General features: G+C 43.2%; 1 protein-coding gene across 3 annotated transcripts in view; it reads left to right on the top strand.

The window, feature by feature from the left end:
* Nucleotides 1-14003, top strand: part of elp4 (elongator acetyltransferase complex subunit 4) — a 56238-nt gene that overhangs the window by 6889 nt on the left and 35346 nt on the right. For all 3 annotated transcript variants that reach the window (XM_086185635.1, XM_086185616.1, XM_086185625.1), the window contains exons 4-8: nt 1475-1609; nt 3014-3150; nt 5764-5848; nt 8262-8450; nt 12767-12875. In XM_086185635.1, the coding sequence (XP_086041761.1) occupies nt 1475-1609; nt 3014-3150; nt 5764-5848; nt 8262-8450; nt 12767-12875 (655 nt within the window). The remainder of the gene's footprint in view (nt 1-1474; nt 1610-3013; nt 3151-5763; nt 5849-8261; nt 8451-12766; nt 12876-14003) is intronic.

Below are 14003 nucleotides of genomic sequence, written 5' to 3'. Positions count from 1 at the left end.
AAGCTTCAGATGTGGATAAACACAAAAATTTAAAAATGACCTCAATACGTCCACTTCTAACATCAGAAATGATGTATGAAAAACCAAAGATCTCACTTATTCTCTCTGTAGAAGTTCAGCAGGGATGCCTGAAAAACTTAATGCTTTACAGATGAAGATGCTGCTTGCTTTTTTTTAGAAGTATATTTTTAAATCAATCAGTTCTTTCATGTTTTGGTCACACCAGTGATTTAGCATCGGCACACAGTTTTGGCCAAGATGTGTCAGGGTCAGTTGGAGTATTGCAGAGGTCGTGGGTGGCATGGTTGAAATACTTCCCGGTGCATCACTCTGTAAGGACGAGCGTAGCCCCAGAAGCTGACTGCCACCCAGCATAGAGGGGGTGGGCCTCACTTCCACTGATTGATAGTGGGAGGGGTCACAGCCTCACCCTCTCTTTACATATCAAAGGTTTATTAAGACAGGAGGACTCCCATTGGGGATATATCACATCATTTAGTGTTTTCACAACTTCACTCACACTATGCTAATCTTCATATGCTATAGTTGTAGTTAATGCGTTACTTAAACATAGACACAAGAAACCAGTTTATATGATTAAATCAGTTTAAAGGAGTAAATTGGAGAATTTGTTCACATGCAAACACACATTTACTTCAATCAGGGGAAACTTTCTTCGTCCTCTTGTATACATGAGCTTGAGTTAGGCTGTCACGGTAGCTAAATTTAAACACATGATTATTGTGGCCAAAATGTTATGATATTATTATTATTATTATTAGACTATCTATCTTAAAGGCATCAGTCATATTCATCTTAATTTCATTGGTATGTTTTCACAAATTGTTACTCTCAAAATAGGTGAGGAGGAGGTTTAATCAGCAAAAGAGATGTTATGATAAATTAACAGCATTATCATATGTTTATTATTAATATTATACAGTGTTTTTACAAGTGTTCAGCATAGATTAACATTACATTGTTTTTTGCAAGACAGAATAAAAAGGTAATAGGGGAAAAAATTAACAAATTAATGTTATATAACCTTTTGAAATAAATATGTTGAAGGAGCTACCGATCAGGCCAATGTAACTTGGAGACTGACAAGAAGACAAGATCAAGGATGGGACCTGTGCTGTTAGCAGCCCTGTGACACTCCTACATAAATAAGAAGAATCTACAAAGTTACAAAAAAAACTTGTTGAAACACTTTGGCCTACAGATTATCAGGAGAGCATAGTAGGCATGTGTTAACATTTCCTGCAAATTGATATGGATGCATATCCTTTGGATACCTGCTTATACCCTCAATACTGATTTTTAAAAAATTTTTATTTTGATGTGCCATTTCATTTACATAATATTTATTAATATTTCAGAAATCTGATGGAAATTCATGACTCAGATAAGTGTAATTAAAATGGCTCAGTGACCTCTCCAAACTGTCATATGTCAACTATGTCATTTCGTGAAGGAACTTCCTGATCCCATCTTGGATGATGTTGCTATCCACAAACCAGCGGAGCAGCCCAGGCTGTCCGGTGAACCTCAGGACAGTCTGGATGCCATGAAGATTGCCTGGCGTTATCAGAATCTTCCTAAAGTGCAGGTAATCATTTACTTTTGGACTGCTTGTTTGTTATCATGATGTTGTACCATATTAATGCTATACAGGTAACTGGGTGCTCCTTTCATGAAAGGTATGTCTTCATTAATGATGGTATGAGAAAGAACAGCACTGGCTTTCTGGTCTTAGGGGTTTGGCAATTGTCTCCACCACTAAATCCATCAGCCTCTAAACTCCTTTGTTGAGTGAATGAGGCCTCAGCCACTCTTTTCAGAGCTGGACCAGATTACTCACACTTAGCTGGCAATAGGTAGGCTTTTCACTGGTCCCCGGCCCACATATACACACGCCTGCACCCCTGCTTAGCCTGGGAAACAAGAGTACTTTTTTAGCCTGTGCATTGACATGTCTGCTCGCTCAACCCTATGACCCAGACCTGCGCCTCTGTCTTCCCCCAAATCCCTGCCTTTCCCCCTGCCAGGGTCGGCAGCCCTACACTCTTTCTTCCGCTTTGAGAGGTGACCCTCCCCTTCTACTTCTCTGCAGTCTCCCTCCTTTCGGTCTATAATCCATATCGCTATGTGGATTAACAGCACACAGTGTATCCCTGGGGATCCTCTCCCTCTTTCTCTCTCCCTGGAAACTTCTTTATATCTGTGTCCTTTCCTCACCTCTCCCCCTTTCCCTGTAAAATCGTCTTTACAAACCACTAGTAAGCCCCACCAGAGGATTTGCATCCCAAATTCACCCCCAGAGTCAACGCTTACTCTCCCCTTACACACACCTCTCCCGGCACAGCCTACTGTGTTGCTCTCTCGATGAAGACATCAGATCAAAGGTGAGGCCGTCAGGGCGGGGATGGAACGCTAAGCGGGTTGCCCAGCTCACAAAGAGAAGATGAGCCCCTGACCCCCGCTGCCCTGCTGACCCCCTCGTCCCGCCAGGAGAAGGACACACCGGGGGCCCTAATCCAGATTAGGAGTAGATTAAGGGCGCCTCTAACAATGGAATCCCTGGTTTCACTGAGAGAGAGGAGCTAAAACTCTCTCTTTCAGCTGCAGGAAAACATCCGCCTTCCCCTGCGTCCCCGACACATTTTCTTTCATAGCCAGAAGTGGACATTTATGTGAAGAAATGATTAAGAGTCTGGTCGTAGTGGTTGTTTAACTTCTCTGCTGTAGGAGTTTTGAGGAATGACCCATAAACAATGCAATTGCATTACCATAGTATTGTGGAGCACACTCATTTAACTTATTAGAAAGGCAAATAAGATTATTTTCTTCCTGAATTGCTTACTTCTCATTTGAAATACATTAAAACTTCAAGCTTGTTGTAAAAAGCTGAAAACAAGCAGGTGTGTCTGAAATGGGTGATCATATCATTTCTGAATACTGCATTTTAGTGTTCATATACCTCAATTTGAGCAGGACTTGTTACTCTCCCCAGAGTGCCCTGGCATCCTCATCCCGGTTTGGGCACTACTATGACGTGTCCAAGACAATGGAACCGGAAATTCGCCAGGCAGCAAAGTGCCACCACTTCTACCCTCCAGAGCATCCTGCTCTGTTATCACCCACACACAGGTAAAACGACAAGACATCATCCGCAGAATTCATGGAAACCAATGAGACACCATCCACCGAAAACTGATACAATACACGACATTGTCCACACAACAGAGTTACACAAATAAGACATCCCCCAAGGACTACAGGTGAACAAACTTGGCACTGTTGGCTTAATACAGGCAACCCAACAATGCTGGCGTGGCCTTCAACCAGCATTTGTTTGAGGCAAAAAGTCAGCTTATGTTGGTTGAGCTTTAGATTTACCTCACTAGTGCTGTGTGAATCTCTTTGTTTGAGATTACGAACTCAAGACTTAAGAGAACTTCTTAGACACAGATCCCCCCCCCCCCCAAAAAAACTCACCTTTTATCTTTTTTTATGGGTTTTTCAATGAACATAAGAGTAGCAATGAAAAGAATTAACATTCCCTCGAATATTTCTGCCAAACTCGTACAGCCCTCAACAAAGAAATACAGTTTCTCAGCTCTAAGTGAATGCATAAAAAATATGCAGCTTGTTTAGTTGTGTATGATTGAATGATAGATTCATGATAAATTCAATAAATTGTTACATCTTAAATAAATACCGTTACAGATGAAACCAGTCCAAATCACTGTGCTTTGCTTTATGATTCAAAAAGTAGAAGATCCAAATCCAGATTCAAAAAATTAAGATTTTTATAAAAGGATTTTACATACTAAATCACTCAGAGTATTATTTAGAGGAGTACCTTTTAATTAGCTGATACAAATGAATAAAACAATCTGTCTGAGTAGCTTGCCATCGGCTTAAAACATTTAGCCTGTTGGAAAGGTTGTGTATGTCTATTCAAATAAGGGTCTTGTTTGCTGAGTGACTGTTTGATTTCTCCTGTGTTAAGTGTACTTAGGGTTCAAAGGTCATGCAGGCTCTTTACTCAGAGAGTGCTGCTGAACACACAAGGGCACACGAAGGCACACTCACACGCTCCGAGTAAATACAGCAATCTGGAGCGCAGAGGATGTGGAGGAGGCTTTATAGAATCTCTCTTCCTTTATTTCAGCAAACACAGACTGTTTAACAGAGCACAAACGCAAATACATTAAATGTTGTGGATATTCCCTTTTAAAGGATACATTTTCACAAAGTGTAGATGCTGGAGTGCACCACATAAATAAAGACTATTTACATGGAACAAATAAAATAATGCAATTTCTTCCTGAGAAACTCCACTGGCAAGCGTGCTGTCTACTGGTCTAGTGAGTAAGAGTGACATGTTGGGGCTTCTAAATGGGTTATAGATCTTACAGACATTTTGACAGCAGGAAACTACACCTGCAACGCACCATTGTGCCCCCAGCCCCGCCCCAACACTGACACGCATACACACACACTCAGCACATTACACATGCACATGTACCACACTAACTCCTAAGCAGGCTTCTCCCCCTTGCACGTGTCCACAGCCCCATGTCGCTACCCTAGCTGTTAAATTGCTCCGTTTCACTTGAAGGCATAATTGGCACAAATTGCTCTCTAGGTGATACAGATCCTGTTGTTTAAGACTAAGCATCCCCCTTCTCTCCTCCTTTCTCCCCTCATTCAAAGAGGAACATTGAGATAAAGAAGCTTTCCTGTGTATGATCCTAATTAGCCCACGCACTAGCCCCTGTAGCTAAGCACCTAGACCTTATTGGTACCTGAATGAGGGGTGCTCAGTAGGGGCAGCTGAAACACAATGCTGTCCTTCACAATGGCTGCCAACCTTTCTCTCAACTGCATGTCAAGCCATCCCAACCCCCTACCTCAGAGCAGGGCATGGGCAGAGAGGCCTATGAGGGTAGGTGTCCCTCTTTCACCAAACCAGCTCTATCATTAGCCTCAGCAGGGTCAGGAGGCACCATTGTTGGGCTGAATAAATGCAATGGAGTACATGGATATACTTGCTACAAGTGTAATCAACACAAGTGTGTATTACTGTTCTTTATGCAGGGCTATTGGCGTGTGACCAATCTATGTGTATCAGCTTTTGTAGCCTGTATGTTGAATTGACAAATGACATAGCAGCCCACTGTGACTCAGTGCAGAGTGGTCATTACAATGGTGGGGCGGTCTTAAGTGGAGGGTCCTGTTTAAAAAAAGACGAGGTTAACATTCCTATTGGCCGTCCTATCGGCACAAAATGAGCTCAGCAGTTGCTTCAACAGTAGTGCACGCTCTTTGTCAGTGGTGCAGATGTTATCCCTGATTAAACACCAAAATGCTGTTCCCTGTTAATTTTAGATATCAGCATATGCACGTCTCATCTGTCCGTCTGTCTGTCTGTGTGTCTCGGCACAATCAGATCCTCAGGGAGCTGACAGAGAACCAGTCATGTTGTAATTCAATCAACCAAATAAATTAATTGGATCTCTTGATATGGATCATCTGTCTGCTTCAGTGGCTCCAGAAAAGCACAGTCAGGATGAACATGCTGCAGTCATAGAGGATTAAGCTGCTGTGGTGATAGGCTTGGCCCAGTTTTATCTAAATAGATTGTTACAGTTTACACATTTAATGTAACACGTTTGTGCGTGTCTCTTTCTCTCTCTCTTTCTGGTTGTCTCCTCTACTATGTCCACTTTCTCTTTCATTTTGTCTTATTTCCAGTCCCATGCTTGAGCCCTACTCTGCATTGCTGAAGTCTGTTGAAGAGGTCATACACAGGGAGGGCTTTGAGGTGGCGGGACCCACGGTAAGACCCACAGATGAACGGCAGCTTTGAGTTGCGATGACGACACGTTTGAGATTCGTAGTATCTGCAGTCATTGTCAAATAATTTTTATACAAACCAACACATTCAGCACCCATTCTGAGGCCGACTTCAGTCATTTGTTACAGCCAGACAGCTGAGCGTGGAAAATCAATACCAGGTTCTACCAGTTAACCAAATATCTTTCAAGAAGACAAAAATTGCATCTATTTTTACACCACCATCCTGGCGACAGCTGTGGGCCAGAGGTGTAATATTTTTTTGTCCAACTTATTTTTATTAATGTCATATCTCAAGAATGCCTTGAGGGAATTTCTTCAGATTTGGCACAAACGTCCACTGGGACTCAAGGACGAGCTGTAAAGGTTTTGGTGGTTGAAGGTCAAAGGTCAAGATCACTGTCAACTCTCATAAATGCAGTGTCTCTGAAATGCCAAGAAGGAAATTCTTGAAATATGGCAACAAAAAAAAAACTACACTGGGACTTGAGGATGAACTAAAAAGTTCAGTGACATGAAGCTCTATTGTCACATTCAGCCACTTTATTTGAGTCTGTTCTCTCTCTCTCTCACGCTCTCTCACCGGTGATTGCACCTGTGTGTCCCAGCTGCGAGTGTCTTACTTCTGACGCGCATCTTTTTAATAATCATCAATCCTCTATAGAACGCCAGAAACATGCATGGTCCTGTCTGTCTACCCTCACCTTCGCATTCATGCATATAGTTTATATTTATAGGGATAAAAGGCAAATATATCGGGGTTGTATGTGGGACCCCCTCGCTTATCACCTGGAGCCAGCTCTTCCCCTGTCACGTACGGAGGATTTACCTCCTGTACCCCCCATCCTCTCTCCCTTAGCGCTGTCACTCACACGTCAGATTAACTGCTGACATCATTAAAGCAGTGTGTCTGCCTTACATGCTCTTGGCACTGTCCTGGAATGCAGACCGGCACAGAGTGAAATGGGGACTGGCACAAGCCTACCCAATATGGGTGACAGTCTGTGTGTTTGTGTACTTGTTTGATTGGCCATAATGGGCTGTTAACTGGATGCTCATGTGTATAAAATAATGTTAATAACAGATTTGATGCAGTATGAATCTTACTGTATATATATTTTTTAGAGTGGGACAGGGGTGGCCCTGAGTCTGACTGGTAATTAGGTTTTGGTCCCAGGCTGATTTTGGTCTTTAAGGTTGGCCTCTTGTCCTTGGCTGGACTCTACTGGCACTGTTCCCTGATTTGTCTATAGGCTAAACTATAGGAGTTAAGTTTGGCCTCTTCTCCTGATGTTGCCACAGCAACAGTCGTGTTGCCATAGTTCCCCCCTGCTGGGCTCCAGTCACTGAAATAGATTCTAATTCTGTAGCCCCGAAGACCTGTGTTTGCAAAAACGGGTAACAAAAAGAGAGGGCACATCTAATAATGACAAAAGCACACTCACAACACTTGTACTTAAGTGTAGTAGAGATGAAGTGCAGATGTGTGGAGTAGGATGAGCGTGGAGTCCAGTGTGAGAGCCCTCCCTCGGGAAACTATGAGCAAAATGGGAAAAACTCTTAGAAACAATGATGTTTATTTTTCTTAGATGCCTGTGATTCTGATCCAGATCCAAACGAAGCTTAGGTCATACTGTTAGAAGAGGAAGTGATGGAGAGTGGGGTGCAGCAGATTTTGGGAGGGTTGACATAATAGAGGGGGAGGGTAAACGTGGGCAAGCAGAGACCAGGTTGGAGAAAGGGAAAAGTGGGCAGATTTTAAGCCAAAGCTTTGTTAATCACTCTTGGCTCTCACCTCAGTAATCAGGAGACATCTCGAAGAAACCTCAAATAAAAGACAATTGTACTAAAGGTTAAAACCCTCTCACAGTTTTGGACAGGCTGCTCCATTCTCTGTGTTTCAGTGATATATATCCTACCACTATTTGGCCACTTTTCCTCTGTCTTACTGAGAGTGGGTTACCGTTGATCTCTTGTTGTGGGGTGGGGTGTTTCAAGGGAAGTCACTCCACCCTTACCCAGGCCCCCTTGGCTGCAGAGCATCGCTGTGGTGCCAAGAATGTGCTGGGGTTTCTGGGTGGCGGCCATATTGGAAGCCTGTCTGACAGGTCCATTGTGCGTATGTCAGATGGCCTCTGTGATTGGGCAGTTGTGTCCAGTCACGTTTGGGCACTGTATTGCGATTGTCTGTGCTGGTGAGCCGACTGTCCAGTCTCTTATGGAGTTTGGGAAGATTATCCAATACAGCAACACATTTTCATAAATGATTAAATAACAGTAATTTGTTAATGTTCACATGCACTTTATGAATTCTAAATCAAATAAAAATGTATGAATGATATGAATGTGCTTTTTTTCACCTAATTTTAGTGCTTTGCTTATTTTCCTCGCTGCAGTTAAAATCCCGTAACATCCTGCGCATTGGGCTTCACTCTCTTGGCTCAGCCCTGTGGGGCGATGACCTGTGTTGCCATGACAACCCAAGACACAGCCCCGCCCTCCCTACGTTTCTCTATGGACTGCGAGCTTTGCTAAGGTCATCACTAGCAGTTGCTGTAGTTACTGTGCCTTCACATCTCATCCAGGTAAGATGATGGTGAACACATTGGCTCAATACACAAGTGTAATGCAGAATAACGCATCGGTTTATGTTGGTTGACATTAAACACAGTCAAACTTTTTCAGGGGCTTCCTTGATATAGTACAGCGGCTCCTTTATAATGGGGATTCTGTTACATTCTACACACTTAATGTACCATAAATTGATCTCCGCGCAAAGTTAGAAATCTGAATTGTTTTCATGTAATCATAATGGACAGTTCTGATTTTGTGTCATGCATGTTGATAATTCGCTCATGTATGTTTGCCTTGTCTTGTTTATAATCGGGTCTTTTGTATTGGGGCCTCCGCTCTGTGGTCCAGTGTTGCCCTGGTATGGCTCAGGCCTGCGAGTGGCCTCTTCCTCCACACATCACTCCCCCAACAGACCCTTTCCAGTGCACACTTCTTTCAAAGGCTTCTAAATCTATGTTTGTTTGTTTGGGCTTTAATTACATGAAGATTGACACAATGGGAGTGTGTGCTTGTGTATACTTTTTATTCTTTTACAAATATCCCTCTGGGTAGTTGTGTGTGTCCCTGAGTGAGTGTGTGTTTGGGGGGGCTATGAGTCCGAGAGCATGCGTCTGTGTCCAGTCTGGCCTCTCAGTGTGAAGGTGGAGTCATCTGCTGAGGCATATGGCAAACCACAGCCCTCCCCCAGACAGGCGACCATGGAGGCACACTCACCAGAAAAGCCATCTGAGACTTTTTACCAAAACATTTTTCTTGCCCAAGATTTAGACTCCCTTCTTTTTAAAGTTCCTTGAACATGGAAGCTGCACTTTTTGTGATCTCTTTTCAGAAAGATACTTAACTTTCAGAACAGCTGTGTTGTCACAACAAGCTCTGGCTCCAGGCCTAGAAGCTCAGTGTACTGCGGCCTTGGCCTAGTCAAGAAAGGTGGAGTGGCTAACCAGCAGATGTCAGCTGTGGTGGGAGCGGTCCTACTGTCCCTCTCTGGCCTGGGCTCCTTAATCTGTCTCCACCCTCTTTTCCACCCTGGGGAGAGAAGTGAATGGGCAGGGAAAAAGAAGAGAGGGGGAAATTTTGGATTGAATCAGGTGTTGAGTGACTATGCCAACACTGAGGCGATGGAAGGCTGTTAAGATGGGCATCAATTAAATTATCCTGTGATTAATTTAACATCCCAAATCTGATTTGACAATATTGCTGTTTATATTTGATCAACTTGAGTGTGAAAGCTGCTCTTTAGCTTAACGGAAATAGTGTTTGTGGAGCATGTTTTTGCCTCTGCTTAGATAGCTAGCTTAGTTAACACAGTGTGGCCCTTGGAAGACTGTCTAGACTAGTAGCAGAGGGCTAGCTGACCGAGACCGCACTGGACTCACTATCCATTATTGAGCAGCTAGGGAAGCTAAGCAACTCACTGAAAGCTTCCTCACGGCAGCCCAGTGCCACAGTCCATCTGAAACATTAATTAGCCTTGTCCTGGCCCGGTCCTCCTCCATTATACTATCTCGCACGACCACGCCCTTTCCCACTAGTAAACAAACAAATACACAGTTTTCCCTAAAATACACCTCACCTGGATCTCAGACTCTGTGGGGCTCTGACCTATGCGTATATGCTCCCTTGCTGATTTATTGCTTACACCAGGATAAAATGAAGTATAAAACAACAACCATGCAGTAAATCCCCTATTTAGTGTGATTATCATGTTAATTTTGTTTTTTAAACTGTTTTAGAGAAGTATTTGAATTATCATCTTGGAGGCCGTACAGTAACTTGTGGAGCTGTTGACTTCTTCCAGGACATTCTGAGATGCTTCCCTAATATTTTGTCCATCTCATCTAAATTAATACATTTTGACAACATAATTGTGAATACCATAGTGTAGGACTGCTGCATTATACTGCATTACTTTTTTTTTTAGGAGAGTATATTTTGTCAGGTTTGCACCTCAGAGTTGTTACTACTCTAGCAAGGCAGAGGTCATCAATGTTCAATTAATCTTTTGTTTGTATTTATTCCCTCCATGTCAATCTTTCTCTTAATATTTCAACAGTCATTTGTGAAATACAGAAATTTCTGGTATGAATTATGTTATAATCCTAAAAACAAGAGATTAACTACTTATTAAAAGAAATTATTTTACTTGTTTTTAAGTTTATTTGTTCATTTCCAGCTGTAGTCTCTATTTTTGACTCTGTTAAATTGGATCGACAGGACATGAGGGGTGTAACACAACACACACTAACAGTAAGTACTTTGGTTTTGAAGTCGTAGTACAGCAGCAGAAAAGAAATAAAACATACAATTGTTTCCCTTTTTCCCTTCACTAAGCTGTACTTACTGAGCAAACTATACTGGAAAACTGTGTGTCAATACTGCTTGTAAACAAGTGTGATTTACTTAGGTATGTCAAAATAAATATTTGTCTGAGTTGTTAGCTTACAGAACGTATCTTTCATTCAATCCAGCTGTCTTTGTTCACCTGTCTGCCATTGAAGTTTGATGATACCAGAGGTCATGATATCTGTGGTTGGGGAGGTGTATGGAGGTAGGAGAGGACAACACCCAACCCTCTGTCAAAGGTTTGCAGGGGGAAGATTCTGACTTTTGTTGATCCAAAGGTTTCAAATATGCATTGGTTATAAAAAAAATACCACATTTCTTGAACGTAGATGCCTGTAGACACAAATGTGTGGACTGTCTCACTCCTCATGGACAATTACATCGGTTTTTAAATGTTTTCATAATTCTGAAGCACTCATGCTTCCTTTTCTAGCCACAGTCATGAGCAGTAATTTAATTTCTTCTCAAAGGGCTCTGACAAGACATAAGATTGTCAGAATCAATCTGTGACAGAAGGTCGACAACACTAAGACATAAACATGTGATGCGATATATGTCAGAAAGGTTTTGTCAGTGTGACAGAAATCTGCATCTGCTGGATAATCTTTGGCCATTCGCACATGAAATGACACAATTTTGTGTGTCATAGTTTGGGTTCAATCATTATCTGACTGCGTGAAGTGACGAAGCTTTCTAAGACTAGAAAGGATGTGGTTGAGTAAGATGAATGCTGGCCCCTCCCTATGATGTGATCATCTGATGACCGTAGAATTTAATTGAGTCTGCTTGTTAGATCACTACATCCATTATATCTCAGACTTAAAATTCTGATCAGTTGAGTGTTTTCTTTTTAGCTCGCGAGTTTATACATGTCTCCTTGACCTCGTCCTGCTCTGCTGCTGTACTGAGCAGCTCTGTGTTGACATTTTGGCTTCGTCTGACTTTGAAACTTTTCAGTCTTTGCCAAGAAGTCTCATCTTTGTCTTTAGGTAAGCAAAGAAGAGTCATTATGAACTAGACAGCCTCACACAGATTACATTTCAGTTAACCATCATTGGCCACAGTGTACCATTAGTGTTTTGAATAATTTGTGATAGCCAAACTCTTCCCTTGGCTTTAATTGGTTCATGTGCGTAACCTTAGATACCCTGTAAGTGCTGGCAGTCCTGACTGGTAGGATATGCATTCTTTAAAAGTAGGACAAAAAGGAAAAGGCAGAAGAAAGAGTGGAGAAAAGACATGAAGGCATGAAAACTGCATTAGGCGGTGGCAGCCAACACAGAGAGAAAGATTTGAATGATTCAAGAGGCAAAGGGATTAATAATGCAGGACTCCCTCTCTCCCTCCATCCCACTGTCCCTCTCTCTGTCTCTCTCTCTCTCTCTGTCTCTCTCTCTCTCTCTCTCTCTCTGCTCCACTCCTGTTATCCTCCACCTCCACCATTTGTATATTTCTCCTTCACTTTCCTTACCTACTGTATTCACCCCAGTTTGGTCCTCTCTCTGGTCATGTCACTGACCTCACCAGTAGGTGGAGCTCTCCTCATCAGACCTGATTTCTCCCTCTGTCTATCCCTGCTGTGTGCAGGTTTGAGAGTGCAACAGCTTCTATCCCCTTTTCATTAAAATGTTGTTTGATGAAGTAAATTAACTCCAGTCCCTTGCTTATTGACTTCTCCAATTGCTACATTTGTCCTTAGTTCTGAAAGTTCTTAAGGTGTTTGTCCATGTGTCTGCCCCAGCATCACCTGAGTAACCCTTATCAGTGCACTCTGTGCCTCATCACCCTTACCTAAGCTTTGGGCAGGGCTGACCTGGCCACGGGAATGATGACCTAATTTAATTGCAACACTGATGGCCCGTCAGGAGGCTTTTAATTACCTGCTCATGTTTTGCTCAATCACTCTCTCTCTCTGTCTCTCTCTCTCTCTCTGTCTGTCTCTCTCTCTCCTCTCTCTTTCTCTCTCTCTCTCTCAATCCTACAGAACAGATCTCTAATGGGCAGCATAACCCGGCTGTGTGACAATGCCATAGCCCTGGAATCATTCAAAGGCTCTGAGAGAGAGACCAACCCACTCTACAAAGATTACCATGGTAAGAACACACACACACACACACACACACACACACACACACACTCACACTCACACTCACTCTTATCTTTCTGTCTCTTTTCCATCCAATACACACACATAGACACAGGCAGTGCATTAAGGCTGTGGCTGGGCTGTGGATGGAGGCAGGGCAGCCCCCTTGCAGGCCAGGCTGTCAGTGCGCGTTAGTGTGCTGCTGCTCAATCAGACGTGCTCCTCAGTAGACAGGCCGGGGGGGATTCAGCTGCCACGCTGTACCCCTCCTCCTCGCACCCTCACCCCCTCCATCCCTGCCTTCCCCCCTCCAGCAGAGCCTCTCTCCCTCTCGCCTCGCCCCCTCTCCATCGCCAGTCCCATACCCCTGAGGCTCTGGAGCAGAGCAGACCAACGCTGGGGAATCGATATTCTCACCATCACTCTCTCTTCCTCTCTGCATCTATCTCTCTATCCCTCGGTCAATGTCTCCATGGCCAGCATGCCCTGCTAATAAATGGAGGGCAAGTTATTCTCCCCTTCAGTTGGGGAGGACGACATTGGTAAGGGACGATGGAGATGAAGAAAAAGGATGGGAGGGGTCTGGAGTTGGTCTGTCCTGGTTCCTCCCCATCACTTTTGCGTTAAGGTTTCACCATTCCCTCTTTCTCCTGCTTGCGTCCCTCTTTTCCATCATTCTATCACACTCTCCACGCATAAAGGTCAGTTTAAGCGAGTGAGGTATTTTTAGCCATGCCTCTCGAACTCTCCTACTCACTCTTGCGCTTTTCCTCTCACCCCCCCCCCCCTCGGGTTAGACAGCCCCGGTTGTGACAGATGAAGGGCTGAGGAGTAAAAACATTAAATGGCAGATTTTGGTTTCATCCAACATCATGATTTATTTAGAGACGACATCCTATAGTGGACGCAGTCCTCTGCAGTGTAAAGACAGATGTCATGTTAAGCCATTTAGCATATTTGTATCATATCACATCATCTTAAAAAATGATTTTATCTCCCAAAAATGTTCTCGCAGTTAATATTGGAATGCCTTGTTCAAAAATATAATACCTCCCTGTTAAACCAGCAAGAATAATTCTGGGCGGGTTATGAATTGCGTTTACATTTGTGATTGTTTGGATGTGTGTTCATGAGT

The sequence above is a fragment of the Aulostomus chinensis genome, chromosome 2, assembly GCF_037954235.1.
Source record: "Aulostomus chinensis isolate RoL2024-O1b breed Wild chromosome 2, RoL_Achi_v1.0, whole genome shotgun sequence".
Classification (NCBI taxonomy): domain Eukaryota; kingdom Metazoa; phylum Chordata; class Actinopteri; order Syngnathiformes; family Aulostomidae; genus Aulostomus; species Aulostomus chinensis.
This window is presented reverse-complemented; position numbering and strand designations above follow the sequence as displayed.